The sequence below is a fragment of the Varanus komodoensis genome, unplaced genomic scaffold, assembly GCF_004798865.1.
Source record: "Varanus komodoensis strain SLA01 unplaced genomic scaffold, ASM479886v1 scaffold26, whole genome shotgun sequence".
NCBI classification, from domain to species: Eukaryota; Metazoa; Chordata; class Lepidosauria; order Squamata; family Varanidae; genus Varanus; species Varanus komodoensis.
The window spans coordinates 9,028,561-9,053,927 of NW_025335684.1; the positions used below are offsets into that span (position 1 = coordinate 9,028,561).

Consider the following 25,367-nt stretch of genomic DNA (forward strand, 5'->3'; position numbering starts at 1 on the left):
TAGCGGCATATAAGTATCGCAAATACATAATAAGCTCCTCTCAGATCCGCGAAGGGCGCCCGACGATCGGAGTGATGGGCGTTGTAGTCCACCCCCTCCGGCGAACCCCAGGCTGCTCTCGCCGCTCCACCAGAGGGACAAGGAAGTGGCAGGGGGCCTCGCGGGCGAGGGGAGCCGGCGCGCGCCGCTTCCCACCCGCGCGCGCCGGGGGCGCTGTGGGGCCGCGGGAGCCGCAGTGGAGGAGGAGCCGCGGGGAGGGATGAGGGGGAGGAGGGGCCTGGCCGGGCGGGGCGGGGCGGCCTGGACGGGAAGGGAGCGGGAGCCGAGCGGGGAGCGAGTCAGGCGGGTGGGCGGCGGCGGCGGCGGCGGCAGCCTGCGCTGGGGGAAAGGCGAGCACCGCCCGGGGCTTCCTCGGCGCGGCACTGCGGGTGCCGCTTGCTGCGCGCACTCCATGAGCCGAGCCGGGGCGGCTGCTGCTGCTGCTGCTGCTGCGGCGCCGCGGCGGCGGGAGGGTCGGCAGCGCTGCGCGCCCGAGTCGCCAATGTGACCTGCGACGAGCGCGGCTGCCCGGCGGGCCCCTCTCCGCGCCTCGACTGCCCCGGCGCCCTCCTCGCCCGCCCCGAGTCCGCAGGCAGCAAGAGGGAGCCGGCCAGGGTGAGCGGGGCGGCGCGGGGCGGGCAGGGCAGGGCAGGGCAGGGGCGAGCGCGCGGGGGACACGCACCTGCCCCTTCGCCCTGGGGGCCGGGGAGGACGGGAGGGCGCGAGAGGGAGGGCGCGGCCGGGCCGAAGAGGCGAAGGAGCTTGCGTTACAGAAAACGCGCTGGGCGTTGTATGGGCGAACGCGGAGGGCGCGGGGGTTGCAGTCGCCGCCCCGGACCTTCGAGGGGAACCTGCGCCCCGTCGAGCGCGCGCTTCTCTGCGCGAACTAGCTGGTCCTGCGCGCGTAAAGGGCGCGCATAACGTGTGCATGGATGCGCGCGCGCGTGCCAAAGTGGGCATCCTTGTCCCTCACCGCCCATCTTTCCAACCCGCCTTCTCCCAGTCCGGAGCGGCAGCGGGGCGATCGGGGTTGTAGTCCGGCTCCTCTGGAGGGCTCCGGCTTGGAGGATGGACGACCGGGGTGGGGGGGGGTGTTAATCCTTCGCGCGGTCGTTTAGCCCCCCTCCGCGGCGCCGCGAAGGGGGGCGGGCTCTCTCGGCGGGGTGAGCTCGTGTGGACGCGACCGGGCGCGCGCAGGGGCGAGGGAGAAAGAGGCTCGAGGTGCGGGACTCGGGAAAGGAAGCGGGGCGCCGCTTGGGCATCGCCGCTGCGCCGCGCGTCAGGTCCGCGGAACTCCAGCGCCGCGGAGCGCTGACGAGGCGCGGGGACAGGGCAGCCTTGCGCCGCAGCGCGCTCGGAGGAGGCCGGCCGCCGCAGTCCCCGCGCGGGCCGTCCCCGTTGCCTCTGCTCCGAGATCGGGACGGGCTTTGCTCCCGGGGAGCGCGCGCGCGTTCCCGAGATCGCAGCCTCGGTGGCTTAAGGGACAGGGATGGACCGACGGTCGCGAAAGGAGCGCTTTTAGGGAGCCGACGGCGCCGCCGCGCGTGCTGCCGCCGGTGGCGGTGCTGGTTTTAATACAGGAGTAGCGAAGGACGACTGGTGCTTTGATGGAGTAAGATTCTGTTTTAAGTTTATGACTCGTTGCGCATTGAGGCCCTGCGTGAGGAAAAGGTGTTGGAGTTTGCAGCCTGGAAAGTTGGACTGGTCCTGATGCAGAGAACAAAAAAAGTGGCATTAGATCTCGGGTGGGAGGGGGAGACTGGGCAGGAAACCTTGGGGGGGATTTGTGGGGAGGGGGGTTCATCTTTGAGCAGGGGCTCCAGGGTTGAAAGAGATTCCTAGCCCAGCTCTCCCCAATTTCATCTCCTGCGGATGTCTTAGGCTGCAGCTGCTAGGATTCCTGGATGCTGGCCAGGATGGCTGGGGCAGATGGGAGTTGAAGTCCAAAGCATCTGGCCAGAGTTGCAGGTTCGGACAGACCTTGTTCATGGGATCAGAGCCAATCTAATCTCTTCTTGTTGTGGCCCCTTGGCCCCCTTCCTGGGCTGCATCTGGCCGCATTATCATTGAAAGACATTCCCTCATACCCCACAGATCACAAAGTCCAGAATCTGAAATTACAAGCCTACACTTTGTAGCAACCCCTCAAACGACAGAATTGCAGTTAGTTAGAAGAAACAAAATGTATTAGATTTTGGCCCAGCCCTTCCTTGGCAAGGGAGCACCCAGGCAGGCCCCCTGGGTCATTCCTCCCCAGGCCTGGGTGTCTTCGTAATGTGTGGGAGGAAACCGGCTGTGCCAGGATCCCATCTTGAACTTAGTGCTTGAGTAAGATTCCAGCCCAGGTGGATTTCCAGTGTTCAGACACAAAAGCGCCTCTCTCCTTTTTCCCCCCTATAAATACTGTCTTGCTATGCATCAGGACCCCAGTAATCAGTATGGAGCTGGAGAGTGGGGGGCATGTGTGCTTGGAATGGGAGAGGTTTCATAGTTCTTCATGGGTTTACTCTACTTCTGTCTTATGACAGTTTTATTGCACTCTCCTTTCAACTAGCCCAGGGTCACCCTGTAAGCCTCTTGGATCTCCCAAGGCTCAGTTCAACATAACACTGCCTTTTTTTTTTTTTTTTTTGCTCCCCCTAAAAAAGGGAAAAGCTGTGACAGCGCACCTTTCTTTTCTCAGGGCAGTTGCATTGGGGGATAAGTTGGCGGTGCTTGCTCTTTGCCAGTGTACCGCTGGCTGCAGTCAAAATGCCTGGAAGACTCAAAGCTGCTGCTTCAGCTGATCGGAATGCCGGTGTAAGGCTTGCTTTTAAGACAAAACGGAGCAAAGCAAAACCACTTGGCAAGGAGATGACCAACAGGAGTCAAAACCTTGAGATACGTCCCGAGGCTCAAGATCATCAGAGGGAAATTGTCTTTGCTTCACATGGCATCCTGAAAGGTGCTCTTTTGGGCTGTCTATTCCAGACACCAATGCATAAGCTTTGGTGTTACACAGAACTCTTTCCCCAGGCCAGATTTGTAAGAGAAAAGATGAGCAACAAAAGAGGAGTGTTCTTGTGTATAGAAATTGAATGCAGGGATCGGGAGAGACTTCGGAAAGAGGAAGAAATTCTGGAAAAAAGCTGAAAGCGGGGCTCCTTGTTTCATGAGCTGCGTGTGTATCCATGGAGTGCTTTCCTCCCCAAACTGGCCCCTTCCAGCCATATTGGCAACTGCAACTCTGTCCAGAGATGCTGGAAGTTTTAGTCCAACACCAGTGGAGGGCCCAGATTTGGGAAGGGCCGATGCGGTGTTTACATACAATGTTTTTTTAGGCAAGGGAGCAACAGTAGCTGCATCCCAAGATGGGGCAGATGGCAGGCATCCTGCTCGGTTTTGTCTTTTCTTTTAACCCGCAAATGGTGCCAAGGGGCTGTTCATCTTTGGAGCACAGGCAGGGAGAAGTGGCACCGACTCTGAATGGCTGCCACCGCAGTACAGCTTCTCTCCAGAGAATTAGCTCGGAATGGCAGACGGCTGTCTGGAGCTGAGACCGGGCTGAAGGATTAGGCTGGATAGAGGACAGACAGGGAAGTGTGGGGTGGGGGAAGGCAGCCCAGGAGAGTGATGGGGAGATGCGTGGCTGGATAAGGGGGGGCGGGGGAGCAGATCCAAGGGAGGTGTCCAGAGGCCAGCTTGACATTTAGCTGTTGGGGAGCGGCAGAGATGCTCCCGTGGGGAAAAGGTGCCAGCCCATGAAGGGCATTAAGTGTGGCGTTGAGGCAGCTGTGTTGATGAGAGGGTTTATGGGGAGGGAAGATTTGCCTCCCTGTTCACGCCCTGGCCCTGATCTGATGAGAAAGCCATGGTGGGGAGGGGGATTATTTGTTTGTTGTCTCTATGTTGGGAATTCAAGGCCATGTGCAGAGGGGGAGATGCCTCTGCAGAAAGCTTCCCCCCCCCACCTGCTTTTGTTTCATCTTGCTGCTCTCTGGAGGTGGGGGTACAGAGAGCATCCCCCTAGGCCTGGTGCTGGAGCACTGGGCACCTTGGCGGAGAAGCGGTGGGTGGGGGGGTGGAGAAGGAGAAAGCTCCTGGCAGGCGCGGAGGCCCTGATCACAGCCGAATCTGTTCACCGCCTAGTAAATGGGTGCCTCTTGCATATATCCTGCCCTTAAAAAACACGCCGTGACAGGGCTTAGCACTCCCCTGGCCACAAGCCCTCTTTATTTACACTTGTTTATCTTGAGGATAACAAGATTTCCTCTGCTTGAATGAAGTACTTGTATTGGCAAGTTTGTCACACTGTATTGGAGGGCTGGACCTATGAAAGATGCAGGGGACACCCTTCCTGAGTCTGTCTGTATTCTCTTCCTCTGCCTAAGGATTCACCTGTTGCTGCTGCTGCAGCAGCAGCAGCAAGGGAGGTGAGGGACTCCAGCTACAAGGCTAGAGACAAAACAGAAACACTCCTGAAATGATTTTTTAAAATTGATGTGAATAGTCGCTCCTCTATAAAACCCCGCTCTATAAGATAAGATAGTATGATACCAAAATTGTGGTTATTAAGTGGTCAGGGCGATATCCTCAGGGATACTCAGCAGCAGCAACAGCACCTTTCTGTCCCATCTTGTTTCCCGCAAGGGTCAGAGAGCAGGCAATGGAAACGGCATTCTTTGTCAAAGTGCACCAGCTTTCTCAGACATTCCAGAAGTGTTAAACTACAGCTCCCAGAATTCCCCAGCCTCCTATGTTGGGAGATTTAGTTGAATGATTCCGGAGGGCACCAGGCTGTGGGGAAGGCTCAAGTGGACAATACTGGTCAACATGGAAAAATCTGTAGTGAAAGAGTCCTGTGTAACTTAGAAACTTGCACACTGCCTTGTCTTCACAGGCTTCTTGTGCTGCAGAGCAGGGATGGCATAGGTGGCTGTCCAGATGCTCTTGGACTGCAAGCTCCATTAGTGCTTGCTATTGGCTCTGCTGGCTGGGACTGATGGGAGGTAGAGTCGAGCAACGTCTCAAGGACCACGTGTTCCTCGATCCTGGCGAAGAGCAAGCCAACCAGCCCTCCTTAATGACTTGCCGGAGGCTTGTCAACACACTGGTCCCCCCGTTTTGTGTGGGGAGGGTGAGGCTCAGGCGGACCGCAAACTGGGGGTACCACTGAGCTGAGGGTAGGCTGATGTGGGGATCTGGAACAGGCCTTGTGAAGTCAAGGCAGTCCTTCGGTTCTCCCTAACTCAAAATAAAAACAAAAAAACCCCAAACTGCTGTTTGGCTTAGACAGGTCGCTGGCTAGTGCCCGTGGCTGCAAAAAGAAAGACGCAGTTGATGATGCGATGTCAAAGTAAAATGGCTGGCTGTCGCGTTTATTGCTGAATGGTTTGCATGCCCCAGTTGTAGACCCAGACATCCCTCTTGGATTCAGATGGGGCCCTTCTGTGTTCTAAAAATACACTGGTGGTATTTTTCGCCCTACCTCTTCCTGCCTTTGAGTAGAGTCATAACTCCTACAGCCGCTAAATTGCAGAATTCTCTCCCTCCCTCCCGGTGCAGACCAAAAGCAAATCGCCGTGGCGTTTCTGCACACAAAGCACGTTGCCATTATTAATTATCATTCTGGAACTGTGTCCCTTCAGCAGTCTGATCGCCGCTTAGCTGTCGTTTGCATAATTATCAGGCTCGCAACATTTATTCTTTTGGATCTGGCTGGGAAAGATTGGGTAGAAATCTGAGCTGCAAGCAACCCTGGCATATCTCCGCGAGTCTGGGTAGCTTTCCTTGTGGGACTGCATTGAGGGAGGGAGGGAGGATTCTCCTTCCAAAAGCAGAGTTCTTAAAAAAAAAAAAAAACTCTTCTTTTTTCATGCTTGCAGTGGTACTGCAGTAGTATTCTCAGGCCTTTGGTTCCTTGAATGGATGAAATAGTGTGAGTGGGACTGAAAAATCTGGAAAAGAATTTATGGGATGGGAAACATCCCCTCCTGCGACATACCGGAAGTATGCGGCATCAGCTTCTGAAGAGAAAGGACAGAACCATTCAAGAAATCTCCCCATACCCGTGACTGAACAAGTTTGTTTCTGGGTCCACGGAGATGTAAGAGGAACCTACAACCCTCCTGGACTTGCTGGACCAAGGCAGCTTCAACCCCAAAGCACAGCCCAAAGCTGGATGAAATGGATCCAGATGCTGCTGGTTATAGGACTTTCTTTTTCTGTTGAAACAAGTGTAGGATCGCAATTTTAAATTATTCTGGCCTTGCATTTCTATCCTACCTCGCCCCCTCCCAGGGAGGAATCCAAGGCAGCTTACACAGTCTTCACAACAACCCTGTGAGGTGGTTTAAAGTGAAAGGAAGGAAGGTTTCCTCGTCCCAGAGGAATCCGCCTGGGTGTGACCAGCAGTGGGTTGGTGGATGGACCCACCCTCCTCCTGCCAGGCCGTTTGCTGAATCAGGTGGTTTTTATTACCATTAGCCTGCCAGCAGGTTCATGCCCCGCACTGGCCCCGTCCCTGGAGAACCGGGGACCCAGGGGGTGTCCTCTGCTGCAGCCAGCATGGGGACACTGGCTCGTTGCCTCCGGCAAGGCTAGCAAATTATTTTCAGGCTCGTGGCTTGCTGGACATGCCTGGTGTCCGTCCCACCCTGGCAGAGGCTGCCTCCAGGACGGGGATCAAGGGGAGGCGCAACCAGGCCACGGAGCCACAAGGGTGAGGAGGAAAGCAGTTGGCCACATTGGCAGGGAGGGAGTCAACTGCTGGATGCCCAGAGGCCCACCAAAACCTGGAGGAAGCATCAGCTGCCTTCCACCCTGCAATGTTTCTGCTCTCAGGGACCCAAGTTTTCTGTCTCAGGGACCCAAATGCCATCATTCAGTTTGGTGCTGAGTGATGGATCACCAGCCCCCGGGCTTTCCCATACCCTCCCCCATGCTGCATTCCCTCCCAACCATATCTCAGCAGAAAGAGGAAATGAAAGGAAAGTTGAGCTGTCTGGCCACGGTTTACTCACGCAGGGCAATCTCTACAGAAACAGACTGTCTTAGAATAGTGTGATCACATGGAGCGTACGTGACATGAATAATGTATCCGGGAAATATATAGATGTAGCTATGAAATGTCTTGGGATGAGGGAAACTCGCCTTGACATCGTCACATGCCAGTTTGTTTAGACAACACTGCGGCAACAGACGTGGTGCTGAATTCTGAACAACGGCATGCCTGGAACCGGAGGCAGGGAAATAATGCGCGCTTTTGTCATCTGACCCCCGTCCAAGGGGCTGTCGATCGTATCTGCTTGAAAGCTCCGTGTGGAATGAAATACTTCTTTTCCCACGTGGCCGTCCCTGATTGGAGGGGTCAGGCATCTCTGGGGGTCACCAGGATGGTGTGCGCTGGCAACTTTCTTGGTCTCTGCCAGGCTCCTTGTCTTTCACGATTTGCATTTTATTTAGATTTTTAGATTTAAAACAGACTGGTAGGCTACCCCCTGAAAAGCTGCCCTCCATGGCTGCCTTTATTTGGATTGGAAAAAGTGGTTTTATGTCGGGGAGTTCAGATGTAAAAATGCACCTGGGGCATGTGATTATTGTCGGGTGTCCCACCACTCCTTTGCCTTCCGCAAAAGGAGTGGTTTGCGACAGGCGGTGCCCTGTGACGAAGAGGCAGCGGATGCAGCCCTGGAAGGACTGGTGGAACATGATCTCTTGCAGACACCCCCATGCACACAGAGGCTGCATTCTGCACTGGGTGTTTCGGACCCTGGACTTAGGGTACGATCTTGTCCGGATGGCCATAAGCCCCCCAGCTCAGATGATGGAGGCTTTCTGTGCAGAGGGGAATCTTTGCCCTCCTGCTCTGTATTTATTCCACCTACCGGAAGGGCAATTTCGGAGGGAGAGGGAAGGAAACTGGAAGGAAGCAGTCAGAATAGCCTGTCTGCTCCACTCTCTACCCTCCTGCCCCCTGGCAAGCCCCCTTCTGCCCCTCTGCAAGATCTCAGTCTGACCTCTCCAAGTTCTGAACACTGACCTCAGAGAGGCATCTTTTCTTTTCATGCTGGTGCAAAGTGGTGAGGGAAGGGAATCCAGTCCCTACCATCTTGTCCTGCCCCTGATGAGCTGGGATCGGTAGTATTGCTCTCGCAATCACACTATTGGGATGGAGGATTCTTTAGAGGGCCTCACGCAGGACTTCAGTTGTAAGGCTCACCCCAGGATTCCTTTTTCCTGCCCCTTCAACCCCCACTCATTTTCCAACTGCTTCTAGAACTGCAGAGTTGTCTACCATACTAACAGCAACACCCTAAGCAGGTGGTGGGTTTGCATTTTAAACTCACTCAGATCTTAGTACCTTCAGGACTGCAGGGTTCAAAAAAGAGTTTCCATTGTCCTGGGGTCTTACATTGCCTGCCATATTCGGGGTGGTCCATTGGGGCAGGGAGGCAGGCCAGGCCTTGTGGGGCAGTGGGGTTTGACTCCCAGACCAGCTCTGCTGGCTGCAACCAGTTGCACTCCGTAGGCCATCGTCCACCTGTCTTGCTGTTACAATGTCAGTGGAAAACCTCTAGAAGCAGCAAAGTCCCACAAGTCCTCAAGACTGGATGACGTGACTAAACCTCACCTAGTATAAAGCCAGTCCTAATCAAGGCTGACCAAGAAGTGGATCATGTAGGGCGATAGATTGCATTTACCGAATTGAATGAGAGATGCTTGCCTTCAGGTTCTGGCTAAATTGGGTGGTGCTCTTTCCATTGGATCCTTTGCTCCAGATTTGGTCTCAGACCCACAGGAGGCCATTGATAATGGAGGTATATCTAGAATAAGGCACACCCTAAAACACAGTCGGAAGTCCTACAATCCTCCATTGCCATCAGCACAGCAGTGGTGAAATCCAAGATATGGGGCTAGGGTGGAGCACCATCTTGATCTCTGATTTTATCCCTTGGTCTTATGGTTGCAGACAGAAAAATGACCACCTTCCCATCTGTGGGTGTTCTACTCCTCTTTGTGGTTGGCTATGGATCTTCTGAGAACTCCAGCACTTCCAGAGGTTGCGGACTGGATCTCCTTCCTCAGTACGTCTACCTCTGTGATTTGGACGCCATCTGGGGGATTGTGGTGGAGGCGGTGGCTGGGGCGGGCGTGTTGACAACGCTGCTCCTGATGCTGATTTTGCTGGTGAGGTTGCCGTTCATCAAAGACAAAGAGAAGAAGAGTCCCCTGGGAGTGCATTTCCTTTTCCTTTTGGGCAGCTTGGGCCTCTTCGGCTTGGCATTCGCCTTCATCATCGAGGAAGACGAGACCATCTGCTCAGTCCGCCGGTTCCTGTGGGGGGTTCTCTTTGCGCTCTGCTTCTCATGCTTGCTCGCCCAAGCCTGGAGGCTTCGGAGACTTGTCCGGCATGGCAAAAGCCCATCAGGGTGGCAGCTGGCCGGCATCGCCATCTGCCTCGCCCTGGTCCAAGTCATCATCGCGACAGAATGGTTGATTCTGACTGTTGTGAGGGACGGCAAGCTGGCCTGCCGCTATGAGCCGATGGATTTCGCCATGGCTTCCATCTATGTGATGGTGCTGATGGTGGTGGCCCTGGGCTTCTCTTTCTTCACAGTCTGTGGAAAGTTTAAGAAGTGGAAGAAGAACGGAGGGTGCCTCATTATCACCAGCTTTTTCTCCATCCTCATTTGGGTGGCTTGGCTGACTATGTACCTGTATGGTAATCAGGAATTGAGGAGAAGAGACCAGTGGCGGGACCCTACGCTTGCGATCGCGCTGGTGTCCAGCGGTTGGGTGTTTGTGATCTTTCACGCCATCCCAGAGGTTCACTGCTCCATCCTCCCCTCCCAGCAAGAAAACACTCCTAATTATTTTGATACGTCACAGCCACGCATGCGCGAGACTGTTTTTGAGGATGACCTGCAGCTTCCTCGAAGTTACATGGAAAATAAAGCCTTTTCAATGGACGAGCATAATGCAGGTAGGACTTTAAGCACCTGTTTTCTTAGGAGAGCTTCTTCTGAGGTGCAGCATGTGGGTTGGGGGGAACCAGGGGGCAGCTGTTTTTCAGTAATAAAGTGAGCTTTAAAATGCTGCGTCACTTCAGGACCCAGCAGAGAATTGACCCCTTTTTTTGCGAGGGGAGACAAATTTGTGCTGGTTCAGATCTTTCCCAGCTCTGCATGGGGGAGGTTAGAAGGCAGATTGGGTCCTACTGTTCCATGTCAGCAGTAGCTCAAAAGTTTTAACTATTAATTGTTTGGAGACAGCAAGAACACAAAATGGTTTCTTCTCGCCTCTCCTCTAAATTAAGGAGAGATGGGAGGAAATTTGCAGGCATGGTAACCTGCATGTGATCATACCAGGAGTTCAGCAAAAAAACAAATCCTGGGCAGAGCATGTGCTCAGAGGAACTCTTGTTCCTTAATCCTAAGAGACTGTTCCCACCCCTGAGCCGCTTTCTGTACCTGGCTGCAGTTGGTGGACATCAAGGGGCTAGTTAACCTGCAAACCTGCCCTGTCAAGGCCTGGAGACTGTATGCCCGGCTCCTTGGGACTCCATGATTTCACAGTACAAGAGCCTGTGGTACAGGGTGGCTCAAAGAGGAAGAAATGCATCTCTTCAAGAAAAAGGAGAAAGGAGGTGAAGGTTTGCTTAAATGTGTGCATGCTGATTTTTATGTATACATGCACGTGCACATTTAAGAAAAAAGGGCTGCCATTTAAATAAATGTGCAGGACATCTTCCCATAATGGTGAGGACTGGGAAGCACTGGGGGAACTGTCTGCAACAAGTTGACCAGTGAATTTTAACAGTTGAGGAGAAATAGAACTTTCTTCGCAATAATGATCAAACAAGCAATTCTCATGCGTCTCAGAACCTCTGACATTCAGTTGAGAGTTTGAGCTTTTGATTTAGAAGTTGCTTTCCAAGGCACTGATTCTTTTAAAAACGGCTGCAGAGGCTATGAAACAAGCAGACTCATGCTTAACCCCAAGGCCAGCTCTAGGTTTTTCTAATTTTTTCCTTCTTAATTTCATTCCATTACATTAATGAATCAGTTCACAAGCAGTTTTTGCTTGCTTGTTTGTATTAATCCTGCTCAAAAGGGTGTGTCCATTTTTCCTCATATACATTTTTGTGTGCTAATTTAACTAATAAATGCATTTTTGTGAGCGGTTTTTCTTAACTCTACACTGCTTGGTTTCCACCCCCTCTGTTGTGTGTACTTTCCTGCTTTTTTCAAATAATCTCTCTGAGGGCTGCATCGCAAAATCTCCAAGTGCGCATTTATTTTTGCTTACTTGAACTGACTAAATCCTCTGTAGTATATTTATTTATGTATTTATTAGAGTTATATTCCACCTTTTTCCTTTTAAAGAATTCAGAGCAGCTTACACCATTCTCCTCCTCCTACTCGCAATCTTATCCTCACAACAACAACCCTGTGAGGTAGGTTGGGCTGAGAGTCTATGACTGGCCCAAAGACACCCAGTTGGCTCCATGGCCGAGCGGGGACTCGAACCCGGATTGCCCGAGTCCCATTCCCAGGTTCTTATGCCACACTGGCTGTCAGTATAACTTGGGGCCAGTCACTGACCCTCATAAGGCTGTTGTGAGAGTAAAGGTTTCCTAGCAGCACAAAAAGCAAGATGTAAATAAAAATTGCAATTACTTCTATATGTACTTCTATACCCATGAATTAGAGAGTGCTAATCTTGTTTGTGCTAATTTTATCTACTTGTTATACATGCTAACTTTATGAATATCTGTGTGATTTTATTTAAAGCATTGGCCAGGTTCGGGTGGGTGAGCAATTCCCTTCTGGCCGAAACACTGGACGTACAGGGAATAGTTACCAAAGCAAACACCTGTAACTGATGTGAAGTTGCAGGTTTGCAATTAAGATCTGCAGTTAAGGAAATCAGAACTGACACAGAATCACCAAGATAAAACATGCCATGTTTCCTCCCTAAAAGGGTTGAAATGGCAATAGAATAGCAATATATACATATAACAATAGTTTGAGCGGATTGAAGACGGTCAGCTCATTACGAGTCATAATGGAAGTGGCAAGACGAAATGGACAAACTTTAAAACGGTGAACAGCGTGGTCAGTCCTGGCCTGTTCTGTCCTTCTTTTTAAGCATAAGAGCCTCCTGCCTCTTCTGTTGGGACACGATTCTCTTCAGAAGGAAAAACCTGCAATGTGTCCTTCTAGCATGCATAGCAGAGGGGTGAGGGCAAAAGGGCACTCTCAGCTGCCCATGGAAGCTGTGTCGTTTTCCAACTGCACCTTGAATGGAGCTGTAACACCCAGATCTGATGGCTCATTGCAAAATTGACTGTGCTGCAAGAGCCAGCCAGACTGTAGGTCACGCCCACTACCAAAGCAGCCAATCGAATCACAAATATATTCCAGTGGTAGAATTCCATAAAGATTATTTGCTGTTCACCTACATTGAACCCCTCAGTGAATGGAATCCAGACAGTCAGGTGTACATTGAAAAGTGCATCTGTTTGCTTTCTCCTTGCCCTTCTGCTAGTAATGCAGAAAGAGAAGTTGCTGCCCCAGGTATATGATAACAGCCTGTGAAGTATTTGTGATCTGAGAAATGCTGACTATTTTCTCCCCCTGCTCCTCCCCCTCTTCCTGCATTACTCCTTGCAGCAAAATCAATATCTTTGCCACCTCTGTTTAAAAATAACTTATTATGTCACAAAGAATAGTCTAGAAAACAGAATAGGAGACATAAACAGGCATGGACATATCTGTCAGTTTCACTGTCTCCTGAAAGTTTCTTTCCCTATTATGATTTTTAATGGAGTTTTAGCCGAGCATCTAAAAATGTACACAGTGACATTTTCAGCCGGAGCACGACGAGATGTTGCCCAACCATTTTCATTTCTTCCCTGAGGTTTGCACAGAACTTTCTAGAAAATTGCCAGGCTCTTTCTAACAGCTGTTATCCTGTGCACACATGTAAACACACATCATTACATTTTATCTCTCTTGACAAAGAGGGCAGGGCTAGATCTAAAGGGCTGAAGTTACAAGAGAGGAAATTTTGGTTGAGCATTGGGAAAATTCCTGGAGGGGGAATTTTGACTGGACATTAGGAAAAATGTTGAGGGCAGATTTTGGTTGAACAATAGGAGCAGTGCTTTGATGGGGCAACCATTGACCTTGGTCTGGTCTGGCGAGAAGTTGTGTAGGAACAAGTGCTATCATCGCTTCACTCCAACCTTATCTCAAAGAACTGTTCCCCCCAGTAATTCTCCATCATAATTTGGGAAAACGACTGGAGATAAATGAGAGTTGTCAGTGTATCCATCTGCTCTGGAGTTTCTTGGAATCTTCCCCCAGGATTAATCCCTGCTTCCAGGGCTCCGAATTGCCTGGGAGGACCTTCTTGTTTGTGCCAGTGGTGTCGTCAGACACGTCCCGCTCCTCTTGGTTGCCTCGGCCGAGGGAACAGCCTCCATTTTGGCTCCTCCTCCTGAGCCAGTTGGCAGTTGTTCCGCAAGGCTGCTGCAGAGGGAGAGGTGAAACTGTTGGGCCCCCTTCACTGGTTCTGCCGGCAGGTCTAGCAACTGCAGCAGATGTTCCAGCAGGCCACAGCGAAGGGGAGGAGGCACTCACCCCTGCACTTAGCCCTCCGCTGCGTTTCTAGTCACACCGGTCATTTTCAGCACAACTGTAGGAGCTGAGGTTTGAATTCGCTTTGTTCGTCCTCTTCACGTTCCATCTCTTCCCCACTCCTTTGGGTGCCCTGATTTTTCAGTGTTAAGGCCTGCAGGCAAGGGCTTTCTTGCCTTTTGTCTGTGTATTACAGCCAAATTGCCAAATTTTAGGTCTTTATACACAGCATTACATGAAATAAATACTGCTAGATGGAGGGCAGATCTTGAGCGGTTGGTTCCATGTAATTTGGATGCTGCTGTGTCTGTGATGGAGGATTTGCTACAGAATTTTCACCTGTGGGGAAATGCTTGTGCTTTGCCTGTTTTTCTATTTAATTCAAGGGTGGTAGTCACCTCTAATTTCCTTTTTGCCTGTAGTAATCACAGCATTTACTTTGTTCCTGCCTGTATGGAGATAACTCTCCTATTCTGGATTGTGGCTTAGATCAACGTACAATGGAAATGATGAACTATTTTGATTACTGTTTGTAGCTCATCGATGGCTAAAGCCACCGAAGACTGATGACTGCAGTATCGATGAGGGTCCTTGTCCGTAGCGCCTCTTGTTTCCCCAGACAACTCACAATCCACAAACCAACATCAAACCAGGGGTCCTCTTCATGGTTTGTCTGTGACTATCAAACCATGGTTCAGCAGTGCAGCTGACTTCAGGCAACTGGCTTAACCCCCATTTCAAGCACAAGTAGCCACCAAATGATATCTCACATTCACCCACACTCAACCCTTGAGTGTCGCTCTTTGTGTTGTCTGAACCCAGCTGGTGTGTGCGCACTTACACATCCTGAGATCTTTGCTTCCATGCTCAAAGGCAGAGTGCTACTGAACATGAGTGCTGGGGACCAGTGATTTCATGATACATGTAAGGGTGCCTGTAACCATGTCCCCAAGGAGAGTCCAAAAATTTGGGCAAACCAAATCAACTAACCAGTTCTAGCAGTTTTTGCTTCTATCAGGAGCATCTTCGTAAGGCTAACAGATCTACTTCTAAGCAAACCCACCCAAAAATACTTTGCCTTACAACAGGGAAGAATGTAGCGTTGGGAAAATTCATTTTCTTCTGGCAGCTCTGAGAAATGCCAATAAGCTCAGAGAGAACTGGGAATTCTCAGGTTGTGGTGGCAGCGAATGTTGGGGTTCCTGCTCACAAAAGGTGCAGGTGCAGAATGCCTCTGACCCCTTCCTCCACTACAGGGACCTACAGAAATAGCAAGCTTTGGCTTACGTGCCCTTCCTGTGGACTTCCTGGAGGTAACCCATTGACTGTGCCAGGAAGGCCTGGGTCTGTCTGTTCGTTCTCTTTTCTTTTCTTTTCTTTTCTTTTCTTTTCTTTTCTTTTCTTTCTTGTTATATTTTACCAGAAAACAAACATTCTTTCTTCATCTTCTCCCACACCACCACTGCATACAGCTTTACGAACTGCTGGATTTCGCAATGGCAGCTTGGGAAGCCGTCCTAGCGCCCCCTTTCGAAGCAATGTCTACCAGCCCACTGAGATGGCAGTCGTTCTGAACGGTGGGACTGTAAGTATCAAAATGTGACGCTAGAAGACGCTGCCTTGGTAGGTTGAATGCACAACCTCTGCTCTCACCTCTGAACAGTATTCGATGGCTCCTATTTGGCAGGGCGGGTCGTAAGGGGTGGTCATGGGAGGTTCAAAGAGCAAGGACGTGCAACGCTTTCCAAGATGACTTGATTGCAAATGCTGTGACTGTTGTTGGGCTGTGAAGTTTTTGCTGTGTGGGTGGTTCTTTGAGGATTGAGCATCTCCCTCTCTCTTACATATGCATATAGATATTAACCAATTGTATCGTAACCTCCACTGCTAAAAGCAAGCTGGTGAAAAGATGCTGGGAAGTGAACGTGTGCAACAGGGTTTCCCCCCAGTTTTTAAACCCCGTGCGGTTCCTAGGAAAGGCGCTCACCACTGCTGACATCCCTGCCTTGCTGCATTTCCTAGCTCAGCACCTTTTATTTTCGCTTCCAAAACAGGCGTGCCAAGATCCGCAAGGCACTGAGCACAGGCCACATTGCTAATCTGCAGCCGGGTCATTGAGGAGAGTAGCTTAGCGGGAGATCTGCAGCCAAACAGCCTCCTTAAGTCTGATTTGCATTGCATATCTTTAAATGCACCCAAGGAACTGCCGGCCTGCTTGGCGGTCTCGCCCTCTCCCTCCGGTTTTGCTGACTGAAGGAGAACGAATGTTGTTCATCTCCCACGTTTTGCTTTCCACGCATACATGCATATGCACTGCTTCAGATGCTGCTCATGAGCTAGCTTCCACTCCATATGAGTTGGCCTTGTGTTATGTTTAAATCTCAAGCTGATTCCATAAGGAAACCTGCTATTATTATTATTATTATTATGGTGGTGGTGGTCCAGGGTTACTGTGAAACCAAGCTGCTGAAAGCCAGGATGCTACAAGTATTAAGCAGTCAGGGTGGTGGTGGAAGGGGAGGGCATTGCTGAGAAGGCATTTGCAGCCGCTAATACTGTTCCGAGCCAATACCATTCTGAGCTATAATAAGCCAGACTGCCTCCCTATGACAAGCCACAATTAAGTTGGCTTCACCTGCTGCAAAACCGGGCTTTCAATCATTGAAAAACCAGTTTGTCTTTCCAACCCTTTCCCCGAGTTCCTGTCCCTCCCACCTCTGGGATCCCCAAACCAATTATCAACATCAGATGGGGCATCTTAATCTAATAATTGAAGCAGAGAAGGCTCAATTCAAGAGAGGTGGCCGGTAATATCCCTCATCCATATGATGAGGGATTCTTACACCACAACATTTCAGATTTCTTCTCATGCGTTTCTAGACACTGGCCAACGCTCTGAGGTTGTTGACTTATGTCTGAAAGATGCCAGTTCCTGATGGAACAGGATGTTCCTCCATTTAGGACTTCTTTCTTGTAGCCTACAGAAAGCAAAGATGCCTGCAAGTGCGTGGTTTGCACTCATACTCTTTTGGCTAGGAGAATACATGGAGCAGTGATTGAGTGCATACTTTGCAGGCAGAAGGGTATGGATTCAAGGCCTTTGCATGCACTCCAGAAAAGGGCCTTAGGCAGCGAAACTGGGAAAGGCCTCTGGCCAAATATCATGGAGATCCATGGAGTGGATTCAGAAAACAGGGTAACTCTCACAGGTTGCATGTGGGTTGTCCTTGAGCTCATGACTGTTGCTGAAACATGGGCTTTCCGTGTTGTCCGATCTGGGCTGAGATAACAAACCATGGCAAACAATTCACAGAGTTCAACGAAGGGCTGTTGGGTTGCTAGTGGATTATGGGTTGCTAGTGGCTAACAAGCCTTGGCGTGTTCGTGCACCGGGGTCCAGATAGTACCATGGCCCACATTGCAACAACAGCTCACACTGCAACAGCAGCCCACAGCCAACCCATACTCAATCCTTGAGTATTGCTTATCATGCTGTCTGAACCCAGCCACTCCGAGGACACCAGGGGTACTGAACCTCTTTCAGCTGAATGGCCAGATTTCATCTGAGAGAAGCTCCCAAGGGTGAGATTCCAGTGGTAGGCAGGGTGAAGGCAAGGAGGCAGGAACAAAAATGAGTGTTCTAGCTTAAACCTCTCCCTGCTAGCAACCGTGCCTTAGAATAAGATTTTGAACCATTTAAAGTGGGGGGGGGGGGACTGCACAGAAGCCAGGAAGCGCCCAATGATGGATGTTTGAAAGAAAGGGCATGGAGCCCTTGCTGGGGAAGGAATGCAGCCATCAAGGGACCTTGCTGGGCTGGATTTGGCCCTGAGGCCTGCAGTTTGGCACTCCTGGGTAGTGAGTATTCGACTTCATTGCCCACTGATCATAAGGCTGCTTTGTAAGTTCATAGGCACCATCAAATATGGTGATTGGAATGGAGGAGCTTTTGAGGACTTGCCTGCAGTCTGAAGTGGTACAGCCCAGACACAAGTTGACCACCCCCACAGAGACCATGGAGCTTGTCTTCCCCTTAGTATGGGTTGAGGGTGGGTTGTCCTTGAACTATGGGTTGTTGCTGAAACATGGTTTATCATGTCATCTGAACCCAGCTAACAGACCATGATGAACAACCCAGTTTGTAACCCAGCAACAAACCATGGTTTCTCCTCATGGGTCATTTGCGCCTAACAAACCATGTCTTGTAAGCAGAGCTGGGTTCATGGTATTAATTGGGGTATGTGTTTTGACAGACTAGAATGCTTAGTTATGAATTTATTATCCTCATTTCCAGATACCAACTGCTCCACCAAGTTACACTGGAAGACACCTATGGTGAATCAAACAAAGCTGATAGGCTGTAGAGGAGGAGAGAGAATCCATTCACAGATTTTATTCCCTGGAAGTTTGTGTGTCTTTCTGAGGGAGAGGAGCCAATAATGCTAGCAAAAGGACCCGAGAGTGCAGAAAAACCATCTGGGAGCCTGGGAGGTCCCATATCTGATAGCTTGTTTAAAATAAAATAAAATGTGAGCATTGTTAAATTGATAAGCTAATCACAGAAACAAAACCTCTGCAGTGAAATATAAGATGAAACTAATTTAAAAATAGAAGTAGGCACACTCTTAAAAAAATGGGAGGGGGGGGGAGAAAGCAGATGTGGGTTCTAAAAATGGCAAGAGCACTCCAAGTCAGAGCTGGTGTGCAAGGCAAGTCTGGGGCTTTGCTCGGCTGCCTATCACTGTGCAAAGAACAGAATAAAAGAAAAGAAATGCCCTTAATCCAGATTGCCACATGAGATTGTTTCATCTTTTGAAAATAAGCCGAGGTCACGGCAAAAATCACGTCAGTGCATGGTTCATCTCGAATCGGCTTTTTAAGCTCCATCATGGAACCTTTTAATGCTAAGTTCCTGCACAAAGCAAAGACACTGGTGGCTTGCCTTCACACCGAGTAAACCCATTGGGTTCCTAAAGGGAGACTTGCAAGGGAAGGGGAAATGAAGGGATCTCACGAGATGCTTTCAGTTGAGGTTGGCCAATTTGTACTGCCTTCTTTTTAATAAGAACAGCCCTCGATGGTCTTTAGCCGCGACTGCTGGCCAATGAGGCACCACAAGGAGTTGCCTAGCAGGCACGCGTGCAGATGGGGTGGCCAATTTCGCATGGCTTCCTTTGCACGCACGGCAATGCCAAAGCTGCTCGTAAGAGCGGTGGCGCTTACTGTTGAGTTGCGATGCGGGCAAAGTGAAATGGTGCAGACCAAGACGAGGAAGATCTTGGGCATGCTCAAGCCATGGAGAACGGCACAGCTGAGCTATCCCGAGTCTCTTTCCCCAGCCTGAGTTAAAGAAAATGTACGGCACATTTCACAGAAATTATTGTCCTCTTCACCTCATGGATTGTAGGAGGAAGGAGTCTCTTGGAAAGCTGAGGTGCTTCTTGGCAGGGGAGACTTGCAACGTTTGAGCTCTCTTCCTCGCTCCAACCCTCTCCTTCCCAGTTGAACAGTGAAACCTCACTGATTAAAGCAATGGCTTGTGCATTTTCTTGGGTGCTCTTTCGTGGAGCATGGTTTTTAATAATTATTTTCACATGGGTTTTGGAAAAGCAGGACCCCCCCACCTCAGAGTTCTCATCTTTCTGCTGCCTTCTCATATTTCTATGATTTTAAGGATGTTCGGCAAAGCCTTCCTTCATTGTTTAGCATTGAATGCATATCGGGCATGTGAAGCGCTATTACATCCTCTGTGCTGGGCAGCATCAGATCATGCTCTCCTTTCCTAGACACTAAAATCCATTGACGTTTGCTTCCGTGTGCGTGTTTTTTAAATACATACATGAGGTTACAAAGTATGTCAAAGAATGAAATTCTTTTGCATTGTTCTAATCAATATATTCTATTTTCAAACGGGAAATAAAAATTGGTATGAACAAATAAAACTGCATAACCTGGGGCCTTTTGCTGTGCTATGCAGGGGAAGGATAACTGATTTTGTTTGGGGAAATTTCTCTGATTCTTTACGTACCTGACTTTTTTTTTTTTTTTGCTTTGTTTTCCTAAACCTAATGATTTTGCCTAGTTCTCATTGACACAACCAGCCTGTTGTCTGGGTGGTATCTTTTCGGATTGCATCAGGGGACTCACCCTTACATGCAATATTCTTGAACACAGAAAAGCAGCATGTCAAGGAACAGTATACTAGCCTAACTTCTGCCTTGACATGCTAGGTTTTTATATTCAAGGATCTGGTGCTTAAGAATCGAAGTGGAGGTGGGGTTGGTAGACTGGAATGCTCTGCCCTATCAGACAGAGTGTGAACCTCTGGCCCCTAAGTAGCATCTGGGAGGCGGCAACAATGGGGACACAGTGTTCTTTGGATTCCCTTATGCAAGGCTGGAAACAATTCCAACTGGAGCTGGGAATTGATGTTTGGGTTCCCCTGCTTGCAGCTGACATGGGAAAAAGTCCACCAGCTACTTTCCAGGGTCAGAATAAGAAGACAAGGGGAAAAGCAGTGTTTGGGGGGCTGGGAAGAGAGAATCGTTGGGTTGCCCAGGTAGGACATATTCTGGCGGTACCTGAGCTTCCTTTCCTCCTTGTCCACAGCATCATGGCTAAATAGCTGAAATTGGCTGTCAAAATGAACAAGAGAGCATGGAGGTAATGATCACTTCCATGACCCTCTCACCCTGCCTAGGATACCCATGACCCCATTCATGGGCTTGCAGGCATCTCCAAGGGATTGTGCCCTTCTGCTGTACCTCTTGGATCTGGCCTTGGTTGCTCATGGCTTGAAGAGTGTTGGGAAGCTTCCAGGCATTCCAAATCTAGCAGCAGCTTCTTGTGCATCTTGTTTGTTGGGTGGAAGAGCACAGGTAGGTATGAAAGACAGAAAGTATGTCTGTCCCAGGCGGAATCCCTGGACTCCCCCTTTCAAAAGGGTCAAGTTGCCCGAGTACTACTACCAGTCACTGTTGAGAATATTGGGCTAGTCGGACAATAGTTAAATCTAGAATAAGGCAGCTTCCGTGTTCATTTCTGAACATAATTCATGGTGCTGTTGATTTGTTTTAAAGCTCTAAATAGATTAGGGCCAGAAGATGTTAAGGCTAAGTGGGGACTTGGACCTGGATCTCCTGACTCCCATTCAAGCGCTCTTAATTACTAGGCCCCAGATCCTAAAACGAGTCACTGTGAAGTAACACTGCCCAGACACAATGCTACCATCACCTCAAAGAGAACTAGGCCTTCATTTCTGCAAATAACTTTATTGGCCACAGCTGGTCTGATTGGTAACCAAACTGGTACAGGTTCTGGCTGAATGTGATAAACCCTTCTGTGTTGTTGCTTAAAAAAATATATGCATTGCCATTACTGCCATGGTCATCTTAGCAAGTTTCTTTTTAAGGTGTGAGTAGGTAATAGCAATATTTTTTCCTGTTGTGCATGGTCAAATGAAGATGGCTACTTTCATGCGAGATGACCCTGTTCTTGAGAAAAGAACCACATGGATGCATTAGGAAAAATTATAAATATTAATCTGACTTGAACTGATGGGAGACATTGATAACCTAAAAATAGAGGGAGGTGGGTATTGCATGCTGCCCAGTATTCTTGAGACTCCTGCTTAAGCCCTTGAACCAAATATAGTGCTGTCTTTTTCAACGCAATCAAGTAGGGTGGTTCTCCCCAGGAAATGTACTATTTTGCCATTACATAAAAAAATATAGTTAGTGCTTTCCTGTGTGCGCGCATGTGTGATTTTTTAAAAGGCAGACATGCTTTTGAAAGTGGGTTTCTGAAATCATTTCGCTACAGAATGCGTAAGATGATAATGGCATAAATGGCAGGAAGCCATTTTCCAGCTGAGTTTTTGGATCCTTTACTACAGGGGTGCAGAACCTCAAGTCCAGGGTTTGAACTGGACCTCCTAGGGTTTCCCAGAATGCCCAGGGCTCTTCCTCTGACCCCACCCCCTTCCCTCCAACCACCAATCATTCGGTGGTTTCCTGACTTTATTCATTTTCCCCCATTCTAATAGGCTGGCGTGCCTCTGTGCAGGCAGGAAGACATGTTAAAGCTGAATAAGACTTGGCTTGAAATTATTTTGGCCCTGTCCTTTTTGCTGGTGGCTCGCCCACCTACAAGAGCATCTCTAACATGAAGTTGAACCCTTGGGCTAAAGAGGCTCTGCACTCATTTGGGAGTGGGCGGGGGTTAACTTGGGAGTGACTTTTTTTTAAGGCAGTTGTCAGAAATGTATTAAGATGTTCAATTTTTATTTTTCTTTTAGACAAGAAGGGATTTAGCAATCCTGCTCCCCATTAAGTCAATGGCAGTTTGGGATCTTAAAGACAGGGCTGGATCCTGCAAACACAGGACTTCCCTTAACCACTCATGTGAAACCGGCCCATGCTTCGTAGCGGTGGGCGGTGTGCCAGTTAAACAATAAAAAGGGATTGATTCATTTCTCCAGCAACTTAATTTTTCAAATGAATTTACCTTTTTCTTTTGTGTGTGCGCGTGCGTGTGTGTATGTGGTCAATCTGTGCTTTGTGATTTCCAATGCCATGGCTGCCGCCCCCAATCATGTTTTCTCTGCGGTTTTAAAAAGGCACTTTTGTGTTAAGTTATATATATATTTGTCAATGTCACAAAGTTGTTTATACTTTTGCCTTTTGATGAGAGTAATTAGGAATGTAGAGTATCTGGTGAGGAGCAATGTAACTGCAACAGTAAGCACAAGTTTTTCAGGATATGGATCCACTGTTACTCTGGGAGGCATAAAAGCTACTATGTTCTTTGTATCATTGCCGATGAATAATGATGCCACTCAAACCGGAAGAAAAAACCCCCCAGCGATTCAATACTCTAGGGGCTGTAGTCCATCGCTACAATAAGGTTCTTCTGAGATGAGCCAGGTGTTTCCCTCCAGGTGACCTGGAAAAGAGACACCCTGAGCTATGGTTCTTATCCACTCCGCGCCGCGCTTGTGCGAAGCTTGTTTGTCCACTTTCGATCGAGCTTGTTTTAGCAGTGTTACTTCTGGAGCACATCCACTGATTCTTCGCCACTCGCGCTCGCTGACAGCGGGTAGCCAAGCCCACAGGGTGCTGAGGTGAGCTGGGTGCGCTAGCTACATTCCAGTAAACCCAGAGCGTGCTCAAGCCCTGCTCCCCTGCGCCGTGCCGTCTCCTTGATGGTCTGTAACGGGCACCTGTTTGCCTCGACAGAGTGACTCCAGCAGGCGCACCTGGCTTCCCCCCCTTGGGAAGCAGGGCTGCCCGCTCGAAGCCCAACAGGTGTTTTTCAGGACTGAAGCCATCAGCCCCAAGCCGTAGAGAAGTGCAGGGAGCACACCACCCGTCTTCCATTCTGCATAAAACGTACTACCCATAGCACGGGTTCTGCCCCATGCAAGGTCCCTTTGGGAAGGTGGATCCAGGAGTGGAACTTGCAGGATTGTGGCAAAGACTGTCTGGGGTCCAGAAGCTCCGGCAATCAGTCTTCGCGTGGGACTGCCTCTCCCAGTGGGTTGACCACCTTGCAGGATGCAGCTCGAGCACTTTGCATTCCGATTCGAAATGTATCTGCTTTGGCAGAGCAGACATCCTGCTTGGCTAACTCTATTTTTGAAGCCACCATTCTAACCAAAGCCTGTACAACCGGAAACATATGTAGCTTTTATTTAAAAACAAAACAGCAACATGAACAGATTGGACTACGCTACCATCTTACCAGATTACACAGCAGGTGCTTTTTATTAACTGATGAGAGCCAAGCCTCTCTCTTTTTTTAAATAATATATATTTATTAAATGTATTAATGTGTGTTTTTATAATGTGCCCCTTCCCCTACCCCCCTGGCTGACTGTTGCATACCGTTTAATCTTGTACATCTTTTGAAGGCTTTTCAAGACAATCAATGTGTACCATAATAACTGTACATAGAAAGGAAATTAAAACGAAAACAAAAACCAAGTTGTAAAGCATGGGCAAAAATACATTTTATTTTCAAAATCCTGTTCTTAACAAAACAAAAATAAAATAAAGGCTTTACTATTTACTTACAACGTGGTGGTCATTTTGATTTTGGTTGGGAATGCATGGTCCAGGTGTGCTTTGAACATGTGGGGATGAGACAGGGCCCAGCTCACCAAGCACAGCTGCTGGGGTGTTCTGTGGCTCACAGCTGTGGCCCCCCGGTTGCACCAGCTGCTCCTGCCAAGGTGAGGGTGGGGTGGACTGGATTCAGGGGAGGGGGCATAGGAGAACCATGGGACATTTTCAACATGTTTCAAATCTGGGCATTCTCCTTTACAACCCAACAACAGAGGAGGTGGTTCGAAAGGTCAGCCACAAACTATGAATGCTGCTTCTAATGACTCTATTTAAATATGTGGCAAATGGTTTTGACAGAGCAATTTCTTTGACTCCTGTGTAATTTTATGGATTAACAGCAGGGACCATCAAGATTAAAGTGGCAGCAAATGTCAGAGTGATCTTCCTGACAACAGCCGACCATTTCACTTCAGGGGTTTTCGCACTCAGGTAGCCCATTCCAGAGAAGGCTGCGGAGCACCACTCCTGTGCAGCTGTTTTTCTTTGTTTGCTTGCAGAAAAGACCGTTTGGCTGGGCCCGATTTCCCTGAACTGTCTTCGCATCTTTTTTGAAACACCATCAGGCCAATTAGTGCCTCCGTGGCAGGTGACCTTTTTCCCCTGCCCAATTCACTGCCTGCTCTTGCCCCCAGAGTATTTTTAATGTGACGCACTTGGACTGCACAGGGGAGTGGGGGCGACCGGGGCCAGGTTGAACCGAAGGGCCACACAGCCTAGGGGGGAACTGTGAACGGAGCCTCCAGGCTGCCAGGCACAGTGGTCTGCCTTGCAGCCCCCAGAGGAGCTGCCTTCCCCAACTTGGTGCCCTCCAGAGGTGTCAGCTGCAGCTGACTGGGGCACGCTGGGAGAAGCGATCCCATGCATCAGGAAGCCACCAGCTTTGGGGAAGATGGTTTGCAGAGAGTTTCCAAATCGCCTTGGGGAACACTTGGCCCTCTGGCTCCAGCTCAGCCCTGTTCCCATCTACCCAGTCCAGCCAGTGTCGAAGGAGCTGCAGCCCAATAACACTGGGAGGGACCCAAGTTCCCCATTCCTGGTCTAACTCTCATTTTCATATGTAGAACTGGCTTCACTGGAGTTGTGCTCCATAAACCATCAGGAGAGGGCAGGAGCTATGGAACCAGTCCGAAGAAAGTGGGGTTGCTGGACAAAACAGCACATCCCTATGGGGGATTCTCTGCCACAGTGGCTGGATCAAGTGGCTGCTCTTCCTCCTCCACCTTTGTCCTCTGTGAAATTTCCACAACCGAAACTGTTGAGCGATTTGGGGTGGGCTGCACAGAGTCTTCTAGTTTGGTACCCACTGCAAACCAAAGGCCAAACAAGAACAAAGAATCGAGATGACATTTTTAAAAATCCTACCCGGGAGCCTGGCATTAAAATCCAGATTTTTAACAGAGGAGCAACTAGAGCACCCTCAGGGTGTTTCAGATGACAATTCCCACATTCCAGACTGTTGGTGAAGCTGGCTGAAGCTGATGGGTGCTGAAGTCCAAAATAGTGAAGAGCGCCCACTGGGTGAAGGTTGGGATGACGTGGCAGGCCAAGACCCAGGAGACTGGGTTTCAAAACTCTGAGA

General features: G+C 49.7%; 2 protein-coding genes across 3 annotated transcripts in view; one reads left to right on the forward strand and one right to left on the reverse strand.

The window, feature by feature from the left end:
* Window positions 1-527: 527 nt before the first annotated feature.
* On the forward strand, window positions 528-23,732 carry GPRC5B (G protein-coupled receptor class C group 5 member B). 2 transcript variants are annotated; one of them, XM_044433547.1, is made up of 4 exons: window positions 528-654; window positions 8,990-10,003; window positions 15,137-15,249; window positions 17,959-23,732. In XM_044433547.1, the coding sequence occupies exons 2-4, from the start codon at window positions 8,998-9,000 to the stop codon at window positions 18,001-18,003; spliced, it is 1,164 nt and encodes a 387-aa protein (XP_044289482.1). In that variant the 5' UTR covers window positions 528-654; window positions 8,990-8,997; the 3' UTR covers window positions 18,004-23,732. The 2 variants fall into 2 exon arrangements, with proteins under 2 accessions (XP_044289482.1, XP_044289481.1); XM_044433546.1 differs by lacking the exon at window positions 528-654 and having other exon boundaries at window positions 8,936-10,003.
* Window positions 23,643-25,367, reverse strand: part of IQCK (IQ motif containing K) — a 51,312-nt gene continuing 49,587 nt past the window's right edge. The window contains exon 9 of the mRNA XM_044433672.1: window positions 23,643-25,091. Coding sequence (XP_044289607.1) covers window positions 24,952-25,091 — 140 coding nt within the window. The 3' untranslated portion in view covers window positions 23,643-24,951. The remainder of the gene's footprint in view (window positions 25,092-25,367) is intronic.